Genomic DNA, 22,543 nt, shown 5'->3' on the forward strand with positions numbered 1-22,543 from the left:
GAAAGGACGTCATCAGGCCATGGACACCAGAGATCTGTGGGGACCACGGGATCCAGTGTACTGAGAATCCTTGGATTCTTCAAAATATCAGATTTACTCCATGGACTCTGAATGGCATCAGGTTCTTGTGGCCCTGGAGAAGCCATTGGGAGGGACTGCTTATGTGGCCTCCTCCAAATGCTCAGAAAGGTCATGGAACCCCACTGTCCATCAGTACCATGTGCACCCCGCCCAGGGTACCCTGCTCAGGGCATCCTGCCCAGGGCCTCATCACAGCTCTCTGGCAGGACCCAGGAAGGTCTACCCAGCCCTTCCTACCCCTGCCCACCCCGCCACCTCCCAACCACATACATAGCATCCTTTTCAAACCTTCTTAAAATCAGTAACAAAAAGAAAGCCACCCAGTTAGGAGAAAATGATAACGACTAACATTCAGTCAACAGATGGTGAGCGGGATATGAAAATTTCCCAGCATTTTCTAAAATCATCAACTTTTGAATGACCTTGACCTCCCTTTTTCTGTCTGAAAGAGAAGAGACTCTTTCAGTTCTGGATATGTCACCCATACTGATATCCCAAGCCACGTCTCATACTCCTTCAACTGTTTAGTGCCTGAAATTCTCAAAAAAACACCACAACTCGTGAACAGAAGCTCAAAAATTTAATAGGAAGAAAGGGTGAGGGGAGAAAAAGAGATTCCGGATCCCTGTCCTTCTCTTTTTTGGTCCTCCAGGAACAAGGGACACATGAGGCAAAAATATTAAAGCTTCCGTCTCTGCACATGGAAGTCTCCAGTAAACTTCCCCGTGGAAAACATTATCATACCAAACTGTGGCTGATTCCGCTCCTAACCCAAGGGCCATGAGTCATGCCACAAAGTTCCTAGGTGTCGTTCTCCTGTTAGGTTGATAGTTTCAGGTGTGAAGGATGCCACAGCAGCCTCAGAGAAGATAGAAAAGTGGAGGCCTTCTCTAAGAAGCCCCTCTGAGGACTCTTTCCAAGGTAAGAGCCCCAGAAGGGGGCAGCCGGCAGCACAGGAGTCTGCACTGACACCCAGCCTCATCCCATCCTATTATATAGCCATGGACCAGCCTCTGCCTCCTGTTTCCTCACCCATAAAATGAGAATAAAGATAAAACTACATCCTGCGATTAACAGAGATTTTTTTCATGTAAAATGCTTAGCACAAAGTTTCCAATATACTTCATGTTGAATAAATGCTGGACACCATCAATGTTGCAATTCTGAGTCAGAAGTGCGGGAGGTATGAGCTGGCCGCCTTTGATGCTAATTTAAATCAGAAACTTAACGGTGTTGCATAGAATCAGGGGACAGAAACAGCAGGGACTCATCCGCAGCATGGAAAGGACCATTGATATCAGTGCATATTTACACTCCCCAGCCCTAGTTTGGACCAATCAAGAGGGATCTCAAAGGTATTTGAAACCTCATGTGGATCCAGAGCAAATGACTCTCAGGGTCACTCGTCTTATCAGCAGGATGATTTGCTGGGTTTGGTGGGTGACCCATGAGTGATCCCCAAGTGGGGGTTGGGGGACTAGTGCTGAGAGCCTGGCTGAAGGGGAAGAGCCCTCCCACCTTTGCAGAGTGGTTCCCATGAGCTTCTGGTTTTTGAAAAGGACTTTAAGTGGATTGCAGAGTATCCACACACCAAGGTCCTACCAAGTGGAGGTGGAATGCTCATAAGATCCAGTTTTCTTTACCAAATTCCAATTCCCTAAGACTCAGGATAAGCTGGAGATATCTACAGTATAATCACATTTCTGAGAAACCAGTTACTTTCACCCGTGACCACAACTGAGTAGTCGAGGGATTTGACAAGGGAAATTCTTGGCCCTGCTGAAACACTGAGAGAGGCCTTCTACCGGAAGGACACGGTCCATTCCGCCTTTCCAATTCCTGAGAGTGGTTTCAAACTGGGTTTCAAAAAAGGACTGAACCCTGAGCCCCCTTGAAATTTCTGGAACTGGCATCAAATGAATCTTCCTTCCCAGAACTCCTACCAGCAGTTTGATATTAACAAGGAGAAAAGAACAATTATGGTTTGGGACTCCGAGTGCCACTTTATGTCACTTTAAAGGATGAATAGACTTCCAGCTCAACTCAGCTGTCTGCTCACAATTACAAAGCAGTGGTAAATAATCGTGGCAAATGGGAGGTTTGATTTAGGAGTGTGGAATTGCGTAAGGACCCCGTGCCTTCTCTTCCTTTTCTGTGGCAAGGCAAGCGGGACAGCTCCTGCCACTGGCTTGGCTGAAGTCCAGATCTGCACCTTACCAAAAAATAAGAAAGAAAGAGAAGGACCTGGAACTGTTTATGAAAGTGAACACACAAACACCCACAGCAAACCTACCAAAACATTTTTTTTTATTATTTTTATAAGGAGAGGATAATCATATCATGAGTCATGGTCTCATTTGCTCTCTGGTGGTCTTATTTAGCCAAAGGATCATATTTGTTCATGCCAATAAAATTTTTAGTGGTTTTAATAAAAGTGCATCTTCCCATCTTCTCAACTCACCAGTTTCCAAACAGCCTTCTAGGCTCTACTCCCAAGATGTGGGTGGGGTGGATATAGGCAGGACTTCCTCTCTCTCAGCACCCACAATTCACTCAGAGGGGAAAGCAAGCTTTGCACTCACTCTGAAAGGGGTCTAGACCCCGAGCACGGAAGACTTTGATCTTGAGCCTAAAAGCATCTTATCCAAACACACATTCATTTAATCTTGCAACTCAAGAGTAAAGGAGCCTTCCAAAGTGGTGTGGGACAACCAAGGGGACAGGGTTGGGGCTTACAGGACAGACGTAAGGTGTACCCGAGGAGCCAGTTATCTGTGATACCTGGTCTCAGGAGAAGAGCTTTGCCTGTGGGGGAGGCAGAGCAATATAAGGCATTCCAAAGGCAGGCGGTCTCTCCTTCCTCCAGGACTTTCCAGGACTGTGAGGTTTTATATACCAGAAAATGTAAAGAAAAACAAGAACTGCCCGGGGGCACCCAAGACGGATGAAATCCACAGCTGCTGTTCTCCCACCTTTTCCTCTAGTCGCAGGCTCAGTCCCCACTCATCCCCAAGGCCTGCTCCAGGGTCATTTCCCATGACCTTGTGACTGCCCACTAAATCCAAAATAAGGTACAGGTTTCAGATAATGCTCTTCCCAAAGAATTTGCATGTGAACAGAAAACATGTAGTCTCTTTTCAGTCTCAATGCAATTCAACAACCACCAGTTGAGAGGAATCAGTTCTGGGCATTACATCTGGACACAAGGAGGACTGAGACCATGTCCCTCCCTCAAGGAGCTCACAGTCTACATATTGTCAAATCATCAAATGATTCTGGTAGATTATAATAAGTACGGTTAGAAATGGGCTTACCAGAGCCCACAGCAAAGAAATCCCCTAGTTCAGATCCAGGAACACTGGCAAAGGAAAAATACTGTCATATATCTATTAGGATTATTGTTGGTTGTGTATGATGCAAAAATTCCAAATAGCAATGAATTAATCAAAATAGAAGATAATCTGTGACTGGTAATACTCCCACACTCCTCCTGCCTTTCTTCTGTGCTGTCCTTAGTATTGGTTTCAATTGTCAAGTTTACCTCTTGAAATCAGAATGGTTGCTGTAGCTCCAGATAGTTTATTCAAGTTCTAGGCAGAAAGGGGAAAAATTGATAGCTAGAAATTTCATCTAGCATCTTCTTCCATTTCGCTAGCCAGTCTGCTGGGGAAATAGAACACTCAACGGATTAGTGCTTCTACAGTAAGAAGAAAAGGGGGATTAGATATTGGGTAGGCAAGTAACAATGGACCCCACAGCCTTCAAAGAACAAATGGGCCTTCTCAGAAAGACAAGGGGAGTGGGGAAGGCCATTTGAAACAACACGCAAAGTCAGATAAGTCTGTAAAGAATTTGGCGGCTAGAGGGAATGGTGAGGAGCTTGGGAAGGCCTTCCACATCAGCGTTGATAAATCAACCTGTTTTCAAGTGCATGGATTCTCTAATCTTGGCATATGCATCATGGTCATTGTTATCCATGGGAACCTTTGATTTGGGTGGAAATTGATGTGGAGCCCCACAGTGAAAAAGCTAAAGAGAAGCAGCTGTGGTTCAAGGTGCAGTGGGAATTGCAGTCAAAACACAGGCACACTAAAAACATCACAGCAGGTTACCCTCAGCTCATGCGATAGGTTGTACGTGACACACAAATGAACTTCCATGTTCAGACTTGGGCCCCATCTCCATGATATCTCCTTATGTGTATATGTATACATTCTATTCGTAATGTTTACGTAAATATTCCAAAATCTGAAAAACACTGAAATCAAAACACTCTGGTCCCAAGCATGTCATATAAGGGATTCTCTGCTGTGTAGACTAACCATGATAATAAGCATGTCCAAAATCTCAGTGGTTCATTAAGCAATGTTTCATTTCTCTGTAACTTAAAGGCTGCTAAGAAATGAGCAACTCTCTAGGGAAATTGTCCTCCACGTGGTGACTTGGAGACCTGGACACTCACCTGTGGCTCCTCTGTCTCAACCTGAGGCCTGCTTAGTTTGCTTAAAGAAGCTGTCAGCCAGAGGACCACCTGCTGGCCTCTCATGTTCACCTGTAGCAGTGATGCTCGTCACTCATGACCACAACACATTGGTCAGTGTGTTAGTCATCTTTTTTTGTCACCGAGACCAAGATACTGGACAAGAACAATTTAGAAGAGGAAAAAGTTTATTTGGGGTTCATAGTTTCAAGGGTTCAGTCCATGAATAGCCAACTCCATAGCTCTGGGCCCGAGGTAAGGCAGAGCATCATGGTGGACGGGCAGTGGCAGAGGAAAATGGCTCGGTTCACATCCACCCTGAAACAGAGAGAAAGAGGGGGAGGGAGAGAGGGAGAGAGAAAGAGACCAAGGTGTCAATGACAAAATATAAACTCCAAAAGCACACATCCAGTGACCTACTTTCTCCAGCCACACCCCACCTGCCAACAGTTACCACCCAGTATAGTAGTACTTTCAAATTATTAATCTATCAAATGGATTGATCCACTGACTTGGTTGCAGCTCTCATAATCTGATCATTTCAGCTCTGAATATTACTGTACTGCCCATCATCAGCTTTGGTAGGGGGGACACCTCATGTCCAAACCATAACAGCCAGAACTAGCTATATGGCCTCTCCTACCTCAAGGGGTGCCAACACACCTACTTCAGATACCAGAATGAGGAGAACTAGACACTGGTGAGTACTAGGTTATCAGGGTCTCCATATGAGGAGAATGGAAGAGGGGGTGGAATGGATGGGGATGGAATAGAATAGAATAGAATAGAACAGAACAGAACAGAACTTAGAATGAGAAGGAGAATAGTTCCAACTACACCACATGAAATTCGTTTGTTTCATGCATGTACACATAGCCTGAAGAATGATTCTAGTTTTATTTGAGAAGGGTCAAGCAGGTATTAGAGCATGTGCTGAGTAGCAATTGTGAAATGTCTTTCTAGGTAGGGGTTGGAGGTGAAAAAAGTTTGAAAGTGACTACATCTGAGAGGAAAAATGTACCTGGAGAGAAGGACATTATTTATGACATGTGACCCTGTACCAGCCAAGAGCTCTCCTTTGTCTCCTTTGTCTGCTCAAAGAAAATGGAGTTTCTAATGTCTCTTGAATGGTTTTCATTCCTCAGCTCAAAAATAACCCAATGTCACCCATTAACAAACTCAGTGGGTTACAGTCAATGTTGCCTGACTTTGTGTGTGTGGATGGGGTTGGGGGCCTTTGTCTTCCTCAAAGAGCTGCAGGCAGGCATCCTATTAAGCAATCTGTTAAATGGCCAGAAAGAGAATGTACCCATAGACTGTGGGCAAGTTAGAAGGGGATTCAAGGACAACCAGGGCTCAGAGAAACAAACGTGATGATAAAAAATGGCTGCTCTAAAATGATACTGAACACCTGAGGCCCTGGTGAGGAACCCCACCTTCTAAGCAAACATCTCACCTCAGTGGAGACTTGGTCATTCCCCACCTGAGTGGGGACCCTCGTCATGTGAGTGCTTGCTTGAAATCTTGCTGTGAAACTATGACATCAGTCATACACTGACTATGCCTCCCTGGGGACATCCACGTGGACGAGAAGGAAAGAAGGGAGCCTTGGGGAGAAACTCTGCAATAACCTTCTCCGGCTCCAACAGCCCACAAAAGAAGTGTTATGAACCCTGCTGGGCCTGTGGTCAGTGTTACACTAGTAAACTAACTTGAGAATGTTTGAAATATATTTCTAATACTTGGAACTCCTCAAGGGACACAGTGAACAAATAATGTTAGCTAACATCTACTCAGTGCTGAGCGTGTGCCCAGAATGGTGCTAAAACTTAGATCTATTTTTATCTCATTCAATCCTCTCCTTTGTGGGGTCATTACTCTATAAGTTATTTCCATTTTACAAGGTTCAAAGAGCTCAGGAAACTTGAGCACTCAGATAATAAGTAGCAGAGAAGTGATACAAAGCCAGTGGAGAGGGGGCAAGGATTTTAGCTCAGTGGTAGAGCACTTGCCTAGCATAATGCAAGGTCCTGGATTTAGTCCCCAACACTGCAAAAATAATAATAATAATAATAATAATAATAATAATAATAATAATAATAAGGCACACAAACCTACACTGTGTTTTTTAACTAATACAAAAAAAAGCTATAAATAAATAAACAGAATTCTTGGGCTTATTCAGAAGCAGCAAAGTGTTATAGGCTGAATTGTTTCCACCAAGAAAGATACATTCAGGTCCTAACCCCTGGAACCACAAAGGGTAACCTCACTTGGAAATAAGTTGGTTTGCAGATGGAATTGGTTGAGATAAGATGAGTCATCCTGGAATAGAGGGTGTCCCTAGTCCAATGTCACTGGTTTGCTTATAAGAAGATAGTGAGGTGAGGACATAGGAAAATAGGGAGAACACAATATGGGTAGAAAGTAAAGATTAGAGTGATGCACCCACAAGCCAAGAGACACCAGGGGTCTCTGACCATTGCCCAAAGGTAGAAGAACTTCGGACATGGAACATATTTGCCCTCAGAGCCCCCAGGAAGAATCTACACTTCCACCACATTGATCTTAGACTTCCAGCCTTTAGAACTAAGAGGCAGTGGTAAATTCTGTTGTTTCAATTCACCCAGGATGTGGCACCTGGTTATGGCAGCCCAGGAAATGAGCACACAGGTTAATCATAATCTCTAAATAGTGTCCCTGCCCAATCTCAGAATACCATGTGTCTCCTTGGTAAGGAGAAAATCGAAACACAAGGATTTGGAGACTCATGCCCACATGGAGAAGCAGTCCGAGCAGTCAGGTCCTGGCCATGGGATTTGGTGCCTGCTGTTGGCTGTCCCCCTCCTCCTGAAAGTGCTGGTGAAGTCTCCTCTTCAGCTTCATTCTCTGAAATCGACCTGGGAAGCCTACACTGCAGTTACGGGGACAGAAGCGAATATTACTATCTTCCCAGAGGCAGAGGACGATATGGTTGTGCATCCCTGTGGGATCCCTGTCCCTGCCCACCAAGAGGACATGTCCTCTCTCAGGCTCACACTCCATTCTGGAAATTGAGGGGAAGAGTCTGCCCCCCAGGGGGTGCTGTGTGAGCCTGAGAGGGCTTGAGCAGTGCTGACCACCTGTGCCTTATATATGGATTCTGGGGCTGCTGGCTGAGACTCCAATTCCCACAAGGCCAGTCATGGGCACAGGAAGCAAATGGAAATTTCCTCCAAACCCGAATGGAGAGTTAGAGCCTGGGAGCAGATAATTCCTCAGAGTCTGAGTCTCCAAGGCACATCAGGCCTGTCCTCAAAACCCTTGGGAGCTAACAGGGAGTCTGTTAGCTGGGCAGCACCTCCTTCACTCAGAAGATCCGCAAAAGCCAAGACTCACTCCATGTGAGTAGCAGCAACATTTTTCTCCAAAACTGTTTTCTTTCTAAACAACATGAGCCAAATGTTACAGGCCGTATGGCACGAATGGATTTTATCAGCATCTGGTTGACAGCAAAGATCCCTGGGAGTCTGTTGGTCCCATCATGTCTCCAAAGGGAAAATTTTAAAGACCCAAAGCAGAAAGAGAAGCAATAGTACTGAATGTAATATCATTGCTGTTATTATCATTGCACTATGCAGCCCAAACATGGCGCACCTCCAAACCCTGAGTCCTTCAAAAGACCAGGTACCACTCTGCTCTGCTGCAGTGGGTTCAGGGGCTGTTGAACTGCATATTCCCAGCCCACCTGGAAACTGGCTCAAGGGCCCAGGAATCTTCATATTAACAAGCTCAATGGGAAATTCTGACATAGTCAGGTGAGCAGCTTGGAGAAGCCTGGGGTTTAGTCTTTCTTCATATTAAGACCCAAGATGCAGATCAAATGGACTCTCCGGTTTCCAGCAGCCTCACAATTCTATTGTGTCCCCTGTTTATCTTGGGTCTATTTGCCCTACTTATGCTGGTTTCTTTGGTGCCCTAGAACTGCCCTTTTTCCTTTAACCTGTCCAACAAACCCTGCTGCCCTTCCTCTGTCCCTGGAATGTCTGGGTCTGAGGAGCCAAGAAGAATTATTTAGCATGCGATAGGTAGATCCTCCAGATATCCCTGCTACAACCAACTCCCAGAACAAATAGGATAAGAAGCATACCTCTTTATCAGCCCTTCATCTGCCTTCCTTCTTAATATATAATCACTCCTGACCAGTTTCCTAACTCAAGCCTGGATGGGAGTAGAGATGGGTTTCAAGGCACCTGGGAACTCTCTGAAATATCATGTGAAATCAAATGCAAATGATGAAACATGCTGGTATTTTTTCACAGAAGCCACTGACAGGGAAGGTTAAGAACTATGGCTCCAGGCATCGTCTGACTCACCTGGCTCACCTAGCTGTGACTTCTGTGCTCATTGTGATAATTCCAAGCTACATTGTTTGGTCAGGGACAGGTCTCAGCTTAGGCAGCTCATAGAGGATAATATAAAAATAGGCCATGTTTCTTTTGACTCATAGCCTGATTTCACTACTCACCCAGGATAGATCAAATATAATACAGTCCACGGAGGATTCTAGAAGATGGCCATGACATTGACTTCACAGTCTTTAAATGTTTCAAGTAGAACATTTAAATAATTAAACTGAAGACCCTTGAACACATCTACAGCAAATGTGTTACACTATTTACACTAGGGGCAAGTTTTCCCGCAAACCCTAAGTTATGAGTGGGTGGAGACTTCTATTTTCAGTAGCACAAGCCTCTCTGTTCAGGAAAGAGGAAGTAACTGGGCAGTATCTGGGGGAGTCCTAAGAAGAGCAGTGACCCTGAGAGCCAACAGCATTGCCTGGAAAATGTGGCAAGTGTTTTTTGAAAAATGTCACTGACACCAGAGTCCGGCAGGGAGTGGGTGATATCGCCTTCTCCTACAGGAGTCACTTAAGGGAGAGTGGAGGACCAGAGCCGTCAAGACCCCTGAGCTCTCATGGTGGAGCCGCCAAGGAAGGACCCACACTGAGGATAAACTGCATGGAATGGAATCAGAGCTGAATAGGGTAGAGAGTGGTGACAAAGGACAGACAAGGTATACTGTCCAGCGCAGCAGGCAGGTAAACAGGGCAACAAGACCAGAAAGCAGCTGCCACAGTTCTGTACAAAAATCACAGAAAATGGGACTCTGAAATTGGAAAAGCTTTCCTAAATCCTGAATCATCCTATAAGTTCAAGAAATAATTTCATATAAAAATGAATGGAAAAGAATAGAGGCCAGGGGGCTGGGGATATAGCTCAGTGGGTAGAGTGCTTGCCTTGCATGCACAAGGCCCTGGGTTCTGGGTTCAATCCCCAGCAGCACCACCAAAAAAAAAAAAAAAAATAGAATAGAATAGAGGCCAAATCTCATGCAGTTATTATGAAGGAAAGAGTGGAGAGGAGGAGAATACCATCCCCACAGGCAAGGAAAGTATGCCAGAAAGATACATCCACAGAATGGATCATGAAATACATTAAAAGACATTAAGAAAATGATACAAGAATGAAACAATAATATCAGCCAGAATTAGAAAAATATCAAATTCTGGAAATAATTGAAAAGAAAAGGAAAAAATATTTTCAGAAATCAAAACTAAGTGAAAAGGCACACAAAAACAAATAAACACAATAGGTAATACCTTAAGAGACATAGCAGATAAAAATTTTTTAAATCAAAAAGTAATAAAGAAAAAATATAAAGCATCTGGAAGAAAGTGACAACCATTGAAGATAGGTGAAAAAAAATTGAATATTCAGAAAATAGAAGTCCCTGAAGAAAGAGAACAAAATGAAGAAATAGCAAGTTCTAATGCAAGAGAACTTTCCTGAAATAAAAACACATGTAGAGCTACACATTGAATGAGTACTCCTATGCCTACCAGCCTGGAACAGATGACACTGGGCAATTTTAGTGATACTGATAAACTCAAGATAAAATCCTTTGGACATCTAGAAAAAAATATGTGATTTATAAGAGGAAAATTATATTTTTTTATACTTTTCAGGAGCAATTCCTTATGGCAATTGAAATAGAATACTATATCTAATAATATATCTATACTCTCTCCAAGAGAGAATAGCCAATGGTTTTATTTCCAGCAAAACTAACTTTTAAAATATAATGAGCACAAACTTATCAGTAGACAAGAACTCAGAGAATACTGACCCCCAAGAGCCCTTCCTAAGAAACTTACTAAATAACCAGTTTCAGAAAATCAAATGACTAGACAGATAAGACCTGGAGGTGAGAATTCGATACATAGTGCTTTTTAGGACCAGACTGAATGAGGGAGAGAGTACAATATGTATTGGCTACATGTTCAGATATAGTTCAGATATATAAATATAGCACATCTATATATAGTTACATTATAGTTTTCATGCAAATGGAAATTTAGAATGAAAAAATATTTTAATGCAAATAATGTTTCAGAATATACAAAAAAGTTTTAATATCTTAAGTAATTATTATCATGGTCACATCAGTGTTACTCTGAGACTGCTCTGTGTGCAATACAGGAAAAACAGTTGGTGATTATGAAATATGCTAATTCTGTTATCCTGTGTGTCTCTGAGATTCATAACCAGAGATAAATAGCAGTTAACTGATGAGAACAGATTGTACACACCTTTCTAAGTTCAGTGAATTCCTATTAATAGCCTAAAATCAGCTACGATGAAGTATTTACACCATGGAAATTGGAAAACACTACGAATCCAGCCTTTCTTTTCCAACAGAATACATTGTTAGATATTTACCAGCACTCCACTGTGTGCAGAAATCCTTTTGCAGATTGTGGTTTTGAAAGACCATTTTTCACCAAAACTAGAAAAATCTGGAGAAATGTTCAGCTCAAGGTCTGAGACAGGACATGTACAAGACAACCCTAGAACAAGAGAGGGGTAAAAGAGCTTCCAGAAGAAGGCTTCTGATTGGACTCTTAAAAGCTTCCCTCCCATCTGAACCCCAACACCAGCCAAAGAATGACTGGTCACACACTTAACCAACAAGGCAGGGCAGTGAATGTACAATTGCAGAATCAGACACTTCCACATGTGATGAGGAAGTTATCAAAGACACTGGTGTCATGTCAGGAGGACTCGGGAGCCAATTTGAAAATATTCTCACTGACCAAAGATGAGTCAATTTGAGCATCACCAGGGATGACTGCCATCAAACACATTGAAATCCATTACTTGAAAGTGATATTCGAACAAAGAATTAGTCATCTTCAGAGAGAGAAGGGGAATAAATCAGGATCTTGAAAACAGACAAATATGTGGAATGACTCAAGCCTTTCCTACATCAACTCTATCACTGACTATACCAATTGGATAAATAAGTGACTCTTTATAAAAGTATACCTCCTAATAAAATTATTTTAAAGGCAATTAGAATTTCACTATTTGCAATCTCCATTGAGGAAAGAGAGCATTACACGCCAGTGTAATGGCTGCTAAGATCACACGAAGAGAGAAAAATCAGATACAATACTCCCACAGCCTGCCATGGTCCCTGCAAGTACACAGCGCCAAGATGGGATTCCTTCCTTGAGCCAGTGGAGTGAGAAGAGAGGGGTGAAAGAGCTTCCAGAAGAAGGCTTCTGGTTGGACTCTTAAAAACTTCCCTCCCATCTGAACCCCAACACCAGCCAAAGAATGGCTGGTCACACACTTGACCAACAAGGCAGGACAGTGAATGTACAATTGCAGAATCAGACAATCTTCCAAAGAGACGAGGAGGAACATGATTCGTTAGGCCACATTTCCTGAGAACCAAACAGAAGGAGTGTGATTTGCATGTTGGAAAAAGAGCAATGGGGTATATACAATTTGGGGGTATCCTCTGCCAGCTCTGCTCCTGGGTGTGCTGTAAATAACAATATGGTGGGGAAGGGAGTCAGCAAGTTAAGGGCAAGTGGGACCTAGTTATTCTGCAGAAGCATTCAAGCCTGAAGAGCCAGATTGGCACCCACCCCAGGATGCACTTACCCTTTCCACCCACCTGGCATCCATCCCTGACCATCTCTGGTAGCAAGCTGGCCCTGGAAGCTAAAAAGCAGTCTGGAAATGGAAGGAAGAGTGGGTTAGAAGAGACTCTGTTTACACATGTATGCATCTGTGAAATGGAACTATAGTACTCACCTTGGGTGTGAGAGGAAAACAAGGCAAGTGAAAATGCTTTGTAAATGAGAATGCAAAATGGAGAGTAATCCTGAAAACGCTACACAGAGAAAAAGTCCCTGCCTTCTTTGTGCATCTGTGCGTTGAGAATCATTCTCCCTTACATGAAAATCACTTCCCTACACCTACAGACACACGCAGTGCTCCCAAAAGGTACAGTTTTCTTCCACAAGCTGAGCCATGATGTGCCATTAATCCACTCCCAGCTGGAACACCAGGGATTCATCTTCTCCAGCCAAATATCTGTCCCATCCCTCAGGCAAAATGGAACAATTGGCAAAGGCCATTACATGGGCCTGGGTTCAGAAATAAATGAGTTTTTTTATACCCATCTTCACCCTAAAAATTATGCCTTATGGAAGAAAAGAACCATATCCTCATATTTTTTCCATTGAAAGTTGGAATGTCCTGTGGAGACAGTTCTCCAAAGAGAGATCACTGTGCTCCCGACAGATCATGGGTCACCTGGGGTGCTTGATAAAAAGAGTCCCAGGCCACATTCTAGTCCTCTGAATCTGAATCTCCAGGACAGGTGTCAGATCTGTACTTCCTACATGATCCCATCCAAGATGATCAGCCTAGACGATCTTCACCATGAGGCAGATTGAAGGAAAGACAAGACTGAACGTAGCTCACGGGGGCTCTCAAACCAGACTTTTGAAGAGGCCCAGACAGAAGGGATGCCTGAGTCATCTTGGCCGTTATAGCAGAATCCACAGACGAGGGGACTCAACATTGGACATTGATTTTCTCGCACAGATGCAGAGTCTGGAAATCCAAGAAGAGGGTGCCCAGTATGGTTGGGTTTCCACGGTGGGTGGTTCTCTTCCTGGCTCACCAATGGCAGCCTTCACCCTATGACCCCGCACAGGGTGTTTGAGGTGGAAAGAGCAAGCTCTCCAGCATTATAAGGGCACTAATCCCATTACAAGGGCCCCACACTCATGACCTCCTCAAATTCCAATTCCCTCCCACAGGCCCTACCTCCAAAAAACCTTACATCGCGGGGCAGGGAGGGGATGCCCAGGGTTTCATTCAACACATGAATTGGGGACGGGGGGCACATAGTCCGTTTATGGCGATGGATCTTTGCTTGGGGTTTTTGCCTCTCTGCAACCCAGCAAAACTACTTAATACGAAGCAGAAACCTGAGCAAGCTGGGCACCGGTGGTTGGTTTTAGCCACTTACAATGAATAAAACATGATGATTTAAAATAACCAAAACCAGAACAAACAAAAGAGAGAGAGAGAAATTAGCATTATCGGGTATTTCGGATGTTCATGCAGTTAAGCGCTAAATTTAGCTCTGGACCTTCTCAGAGCTTCTCATTCATTTGCTGATTGTCTTTCCTATTTCATGCATGTTAGATCCTGACTAGAGTTGCAGCTTTTACTCATCCTGAACCAAACTGCCATGTCCAAACTTATGCCCTTTAAATATGAGAAAAGTCACTGTTTTTCCCCCAAGAGCTTTACGTTTTGTCTCGATGTATTTCTAGCTTATTAGAGAAGCAAAAACTAACCATACCGGAAATACCCAATGGGGAACCTCCCTCCCCAAACTTATACTAGAAACTGATGAGAAAAATAATACATTTTGTAAAAAACTGCAGTTGAGGTTTTTCTGTAGATCAAAAGATCTGACTTTTAAATAATTCAGGTAACCCTGGAGATACAGCCACTGTCCAGACAGTGCTTAACAATGAAGAACCCGGAAAGTCACTGATTCCCTGATTTCACATCAGTTATTCTATTAGACAAGTCCAGTTACTCAGTGTCTCTGTGACAGGAGGGTGACAGCTAGATGTGATGCACAAGTCTCTAGTTTCAGGCTGCCTCTGCCATAAATTAATTGGCTGGGTTCCACTGAGTAATTTATCTACCCTCTCTGATCTTATTGTCTTTGTTAATTCAATGACTGTTTTGAGCATCTAAAATGTGCCAAGCTCTGTGTCCAGGGGAAGTGGATACCTCTGCTCTCGAGGAGGCCACAGGCTGGAGACAAGGAAGTTTTCCATCTCATAATAGAATGGATACTTTCCTTGTATGGGTGCCTTGACTGTCCCTTGCTCATTGGACATATAAAATAAAAACCAGAGCAGGTGAGTGATAACGGAATAAATGAGTAAATGAAATACAAAGGTAATTTTCAGGCACCTTATTTTATGCTACCACCCTTTGGGGGGTCTCCTTTGTCTATAACATGGGCCCAAGTTGTCCATATTTGATTTGACCCTTCTTCATCTTTAATCCTCAGGGAAACCTCATTCGGTGGCTATCATCTGCCCTTTTTTTTGTCCTGCTCTAGAAGTTGTTCAGAATCGGCTTCCATCCCTCATCTCACCTCTGAATATTTTCCTTTATCAAAAATTCAACAGCCGTCCATCAAGCACCAAGCACTGGGCCAAGCTAGATGCTAGTAAGTGTGGACCTGCCCCCACCTCCTCCTCTGTGGCTATGGCTGGTCCTGTGTACATCCCTCTGTGTCCACAAAGGCCGTGCCTCAGCCCGTCCACCCATAGCTATTGATGGACCAGAACTGCCAAAATGGCACCGTGCTCCCCGGGGAAGTCTAACACCAACAAATTCTGCCCCCTTCTCCTTGCCAACCACTTCATGCTGGCCCCCCGAATAACAATATTTAACCAAGATAGCTGTTTTGAGTGTAGGACCAGCTTAAATTTTCCACCCACTTAATGGCCTGTGAATCCCAATGCTACCCCCAAATGCCCAGAGTGCCGAGCTGGAATCTCTGCCCTCAATATCAAGTTTCCCCCATTACTTGAACAATGAAAGAGACAGTAGTTTCTCCAGAAAGCACTGCTCAGAAAAATCAAATTTTTAAATATTTTTTGGTTGTTGACATTTATTTTATTCATTTATTTATATGCGGTGCTGAGAATCAAACCCAGAGCCTCACACATGCTAGGCAAGCACTCTACCACTGAGCCACAACCCCAGCCTGAGAAAAATAATTTTTTTAAATGGAGCATTTGAATAGTATATCAAAGTTTGAAACTACTTCTTCATATGTTATTTCAGTTAATATTCATTTTTTTTAAAAAAAAAGGCTGAGCAGGAAAAAAAAAAAAAAGGTAGGCCACAGTTCCTTTGGTCAGTACAATGGGAGAGCTGGCATTTATGTCCAGGTCTTCTAAGTCAAAATCCCAGAGGCTTTCAGTGATAGCTCCAATAGCATTAAATCTAATTTGAAGAGATACCTCTTCAGGATTAAAAGAAGAAAAATGTTCATTACGCAGTGCTCTATTTGCATTTTGCTTATGTAACAGTATCCTGGCTTTTGGCATTTTGATTTTTTCAGTATACTGAGAAGCTCAGTGGAAGTTGCCCAGGCCTCTCTCAAACTCTTACAGCTTTTACAAGCCTCTTACTTTTTTTCAAATGACATCTCTAAAAATGTTGCTTACTGGCTGACACTTTTCCATCTAGAAATAAAGTTGGCCGGAACTTCAGTTGTACATCTATCTTGTCTTCCTCACCTTCCTAAAAGACATTCTCATTGACCTGGGCCCTCTGTAAACCCTAACAAGATGGCATGTCCTCACGTGCCCCAGCCTGTGAGGGGCTGCGGATCACCAGCAGGCTGAGCCTCGTAAGCTTGGCTCTGTAAACCCAGCTGGCCACACGATTCTGTCCTGATAAATAAATTATCTTCTTCTCTGGGTGATGAAGGTGGATTCAAAGTAGCAAAGGGCGTCTTTGGATTATTTAAAATCATAACACCTCTAGGCCTCCATTCCTTCATCCATAAAATGAAGGAAATAACACTCTAATGAAAATTAATGGAAGATCATCATGGGCCTTTAAGATTTGTAGGTGTAGCTCCAAGATGTTAGAGCAAATGTCAGTCTCTGAACTTTAATTTTCTTGCCTTGGTCCTATCTGGGCTCAACAGCTGCCTGTCTGAAAGCAGGAGTCAAATTTTCCATTTTGGTCGGAGCTGCAAACTCTCTGAGTCATCTGTGCGGTCATTCTGCTCTCCTTGCAACCAGGCTGTGTGCATGGGTGTCCCCTGTCTCGCTGCTGCCGTGGTGCCAAATGATTGGTAACCAGAGGCAACCGGATTCCAGGTGCCCTCTGGGCTGCATCCTCCCTCGGTGCCCACGTGCTCAGGGCATCACAGGGATGACAAAGTGGCTCCCTACAGCTATGGACAGGCTCCTGTAGAGTCATCTCCTGTAGTCATCTCCAAGATATGCTCGCACCCTGAGCGCCTGGGGTGAAGCGGATCTTCACAAGCCAGCCAATGTTAACCGCTTTCCGTTTTTCCCTTTCCCTTTTTATTACAGCTTTTTGGAAAGTTGATGAGGTGAAATATTCTCCAGTAGAAGAAATAATATAAAGCTTAAGAGTCATTTCTGATGGAATGGTGAAATAATTCCACTACTTTTCTTTGAACGAAAAAAATAATAATAAGGCAACCTGAGGCAGCCTCTGGGGATTTCATTATTGATAGATTGGAGGGAAACACAGTGGCTCCAGATGAGCAGGTTTTTCTTTTAACTGGCTTGAGCATTTTAGGATGAAGAGATGAGAAAGACAGGTGCTAGACAATAGGATAAACCTGGCACCGGCTTATTTACATAATTTTGTATAGAAACGCATTGATGTACGAAGGATAAAGTGACTGTGTTGAAATGGTGAAAATAAAGTACCTTGGAAAACAATCTGTGTTCACTACCCAGCTCTGAAATAACTGAACATTTTATGAAATACCTCTCGCTTCTTTGTGAAAATGACTGGTGGTTTAAGCCCTGTGCATGCGGTTTTAAGAAAACACCATCTTTCATGCTATTGTTTAAGGTAATTCTTAAGAATGATTCCTCTAAGCAGATGAGACATGGAGTGGGGGAGGGAAGAGGAATATTTGCACCTCACTCCAACCCAGCGTGGACCATTTACCATTTCTCCATGATGAAAGGCTATCAGGAGAGCTGGAAAAGTGTGCGGAGCAAAGATTATAAACAGCAATTTTTGCAGGCCAAATTGCTTCCTGAATGAGGGTGTAGGAGATTTAAAGGTGAACATAAATGTCTCGTTGGTAGCATGCAGAGGTTTGTGCTGCGTGAGAAACGAAACCCTAACTCCCTTTTGACCAGTGTTCCTTAACAGGCCTCTCAGATACCTGAAACCAGTTTTAACCCACTCTGGCCCTCCACTGACCACAACCTTACCTGAATGGTGCGGTCCGATTTCCAGGCTGCTCACCAGTCCCCAGGCCTATGGGGTGAGTAATGATTCTCGTGGACAAGCTTCGTGAATACTGATGAGCCCAGAAACTTCAGCTGTTCCTCGCCGGCTTGAGCAGGCAACATTTTTTAAATTCACTGCTCCAAAAAGCATTTCTCTTCTCTTTTCAGTTGTTGCTGATGTTGGCTTATTCTTCTTTTAAAAAATGCAATTTTTATTGTTACCAATATTTTTAACCATAAAATGAACTTGGAAAATGTAAAAGAGGTAATGTGTCCTCACAAACTGCTGCGTTCTGAGCTTTTGATTATTAGGCCCGTGCTTTATAGCTCAAGGGAGTGGAATAAAAAATTGCTGAGAAGCAATTAGAATCATTACCAGCAAATCAGAGTGTCAGAGCAGAGCCTTCGAGTTGGAAGTACCCTTAGAGGTTGTCCAGCTGGCCACCCCTTATAAATACAGAAAACTACATCTGCAAGATGTTCCAGACCAGCAGCCTCAGCATAACTTAGAACTTGCTAAATGAACATTCTCAGGCATCATCTCAGAAACTCGGAGCTGGGAGCCTGGTGATCTGTGTTTTAACAGGCTCTCCACCTGGTGCCAGTTCAAAATGGGAACCCCTGGGCTAGGTCAGGGGTTCTAACCATCATTCACTTTACAAGTAATTTAGTGTGGCCTTCCAGAACCCAGTGGAAGCCGAAACTCTTCGGTTAAATGGGAATCTCTGAATGAAGATTATTGTTAGCTTGTGACATTCCACTGTGGTGACTTACGACCATGTCTAGTCTTGTGACCCTCATCCCCAAAACCCTGCAGAGCGGAGAACCTTTGAAGGTAAAGTATAACTGAACTTGTGTTTTGAGAACTTCATGATAGTCAGGAGCATTTAAAAACCAACATGAGACACCTTTCCTACTCTGAGGTCACAGTTTTGCTTGTGCTAACTCCTAATTCCTCCCAATGTCACTAGGTGCTAATGAGGAAAGTCTGAATTCCATTTTCACTCCCTTGAGCACCAAAGTGGTGCTTAATTGGCGTGGGTTGTCTAACAACTCTCTGCTTGGGCTTGGGCTATGTTTACAGCCAAGTTTTCAATGCTGACTCAGGGAAATGCTGAGCCACACCCACGGCAGAAACCTGCTTTGGCAAGCCAGGGCAGTTCGGAAAAGGGAAAGTAAGCATCTATGATCCTGCACTTGTGGACTGGTTTCTGCCTTCCTCGTGAAGTGACCTGTCTCTCTCATTGTCTTTCCAAAACCAGGAAGAGCTCAAGGAGGAAGATGCAGAATGCATTGTGAACCAGGACGAACTGGCCATGAATTACCAAGAGCAAAGCCCCTCGTCCTGCCGTCCTCCTGCAAGGCCAGGCCTGGACCAGAAAGCTTCGCCCCAGACACCAAGCAAGGAAAACATTTATGAGGGAGACCTCGGCCTGGGAGGCTATGAACTCAAGCTTGAGCAGACTCCAGGCCAATCCCAAATGAATTAATGGCATGAGGAGCACAGATATAATCACTAGTAAGGCTGGGCTGACTGAGGAAAAGGAGCCAGACAGAGAAGGCAGAAGCTGCAAAACACATGAAGAGCATAAATTGGAGAGAATCAAAACCTTGCCAGGCGTATTTTCTGGCACCTCCAAAACTGAGAAGTCTTATCAGCCCTCTGTATGATGCATCTGAACTTAGTTCTGTGACACAGCCGTGTTTATTCCTGGGTTGGGTGGGATGGGGGCAGGGAGGTGGGAGTCCTGCTGGGCCAGGGTGATGAGATAGGGGTGCTGGGTCTGTAGGGTGCCGCTGCTCCACAGGCAGCTGTTTGGGACCTGCACTTGGATTTCCAATGTTATTTCCTTCACGGGGAAGAGTTTAAAAATAAGAAAAAGAGCTTCTGAAAGTAAACACTTTGTGCCTAAGCCAAAGGGAATGTCCAGTTGTTCATTAAGTGGTAAGTTTTGTATTTTTAGGACTTGATGCCCACTTGTTCTAAGTGACCCCGGGGTCATATGTGTTCAACACTCACTGTAGGTGGCCTTAAAGAACCCACACAGTGTTGGGGACCGACTATTCTTCTTAACATCCTTTCAAGCTGGTGGCTTACTGCTGGGGGTGGTGATGCCAAATGCAGGGTCAGTTTCCAGCATGGTAAGACCCCTTCCCAGGCTGATGTCTCTTCCAAATACTTATGCTTCGCCTGAAGAACAGGCCTTCATTCCTCAATTGTATTTGAACCACTTCTTGGCTGTGTGGCGGGTCCCCTCTGCATGCTGGGTGATAGGATTGCTCTCCACCAGGCAGGAAGCTGTGCAGGAGCTCTAACCTCCCTCAAGTTCACAGCTGTGAGCAACCTGGGGGCAGCAACTGATGGCAGAAGGCTGGTGACATGTGGATCATACCAAGGATCAGGACAAGGCACCAGGACCCCCCTTACAAGGCATGGCTGATGGCCCATGTTCCAGAGACCAACACAATAGCTTTCAATTCAGCTGCATGACCTGTGCCTTTGAAGCCATAAGATACCTCAAAGCCCATTTCTCTTGAAATATAGATGTCAATATTAGACTCCAAAGAGCAGGCTCCCGACTCAGGGGTCCTGGCTACATGATGGGTCTGCTTTTGGGGGAGGGCGGGGGTGACGTCTTCCTCAGGCTCAAAGCTTATAACTAATGTATGCTTTGCTGCCCGTTGGCTAAGCCTTAAATGTTACCCATGCTGGTGTCGGGTACACCGCTACGCACATGGATTTTTTTAATTTTCTAAATTTTTTTTTTTGGCTTTCCAAATAGTAGAATCTGAGGCGCAGATTGATTTATATTCAACTAAGTATATTCTTGTCATTCCAGGTAAATAGGGCAAGTGAGGCAGCATGGAGTTTTCTAATTTGACTTCATCCTAATAAATTTTTATTGTAAACGACCACTATGTTGCCTAATGTTGTTTTTGTTTTTTAATTTTCCAGGACCTTACAAGGCACCAGGACCCAACCTCCCCCCACCCCTTATAAGGCATGGCTGATGGCCTGTGTTCTGGAGACCAACACAATAGCTTTGTGTTGATTGATAGATAGATAGATAGATAGATAGATAGATAGATAGATTGATTGATTTGTGGATGGACACAATACCTTTATTTTATTTGTTTCCTTTTTATGTGGTACCAGGGATCGAACCCAATGCCTCACACATACTAGGCAAGTGCTCTATCACTGAGCCACAACCCCAGCCCCCACAATAGTTTTTAATTCAGCTACATGACCTGTGCCTTTGAAGACATAAGATACCTCAAAATGGGACAGGGGAGATCTTGGTGCCTTCCAATACTGGGGATTAAACCCAGGAGTGCTTAACCACTGAGCTACACCTCCAACCCTTTTTATTTTTTATGAGACAGGGTCTCACTAAGTTGTTCAGGGCCTTGCTAAGTTGCTGAGGCTGACTTTGAAATCATGATCCTTTTGCCTCAACCTCCTGAGCCGATGCAATTGTAGACATGTACCACCACACCCAGCCTCATGCTTTATTTAAATGCATCTTCTCTGTCCAGGCTAATTGGCAGTTCTAAACTTATCTTTTGTACCCAGAGTGCTAGGTAAAGCAGGTTCTAAAAGCAAACCTAAAGGAGATGCAAGGGTCCTGGGGCAAATGACAGTCATAGGGGCTGGAAGAAGCCACTGAAGGAATAAAGAAAGCAGTGTTGGGCTGGGATTATGTCCCAGAGAAGCGACACTGCGTCAAGCAGAACGGCAGGGCGTCTTCTTTTCCCCCGGGGGACAGCCAGAATGTAAGACGAGCTACCAAAATAGGGGGAAGAGATGCTAAAGAAGGGAGGAAAGAAAGAGGTAAGGGCTTATCTTATTTCTGCCCCCATCACTTGAAAGAAGTGAAGAGGTCTTAGTGTTTGCTTTGCTTCCAGTGCAGAAAGTCACAACAAGGAAAGAGATGATTCCCCCAGAAAAGTCAAACATTGGTGAGGACACAAATGGAGAGGTGGGACAGACACATTGAGGAATGGAGAGGAGGGTGCCCAGTCTAAAACCAGCTCAAAGAGGAAAACCAAATCAGGCCTCTGCTTCCCAGACGAAGCCCCTCCTGTGAAGAAACAAGTCTCTTTCCAATTGAAAGACTGCTAAGAGTGGGCACTGTGTGTCCAGGCTGAGCCCAGCAGAGGCGATGCCCTGCCTCTGATGGTGCCCCACCCAGTGCGGAAGATGGCGTTCCAGTCTCAGGAGGTGGTTACCAGCCGCCTTCCTCTCTGTCCTAGACCCTGCAGAGGCTCGTGTCCCACTTAGCAATTCATAGAACCAAATCCCTGTCATGCTCCTGTTATGAAAGATAACCATTTGTGATCTCAAGCAATGCTCTGTACTTTGATCCGCAGTCTCAGGACTGTGAAATTCAAACCTATTATTTACTGCCAGTTTCTAATGAATAATAAAGGCAAAGGAGCTTTATTCAAACCACTAACATTATTAGAGCATTAAACAGGACTAATTAATTAACTGACTTGAACTTCTTGCCATGTGCATTACAGGCACATTCAGGGGTGTGCTTATGCACACACACATTCACACACATGCAAATACACAC

General features: G+C 44.1%; 1 protein-coding gene across 1 annotated transcript in view; it reads left to right on the forward strand.

Annotated features, from left to right (window-relative positions):
* Window positions 1-19,671, forward strand: part of Slc9a9 (solute carrier family 9 member A9) — a 537,647-nt gene extending 517,976 nt beyond the window's left edge. Inside the window, exons 15-16 of the mRNA XM_071615577.1 lie at window positions 17,890-17,995; window positions 19,223-19,671. Of these exons, the coding sequence (XP_071471678.1) occupies window positions 17,890-17,995; window positions 19,223-19,450 (334 nt within the window). The 3' untranslated portion in view covers window positions 19,451-19,671. The remainder of the gene's footprint in view (window positions 1-17,889; window positions 17,996-19,222) is intronic.
* The last annotated feature ends 2,872 nt before the right edge of the window (window positions 19,672-22,543 follow it).

This window comes from Marmota flaviventris, chromosome 8 (assembly GCF_047511675.1).
Source record: "Marmota flaviventris isolate mMarFla1 chromosome 8, mMarFla1.hap1, whole genome shotgun sequence".
In the NCBI taxonomy this organism is placed as follows: Eukaryota; Metazoa; Chordata; class Mammalia; order Rodentia; family Sciuridae; genus Marmota; species Marmota flaviventris.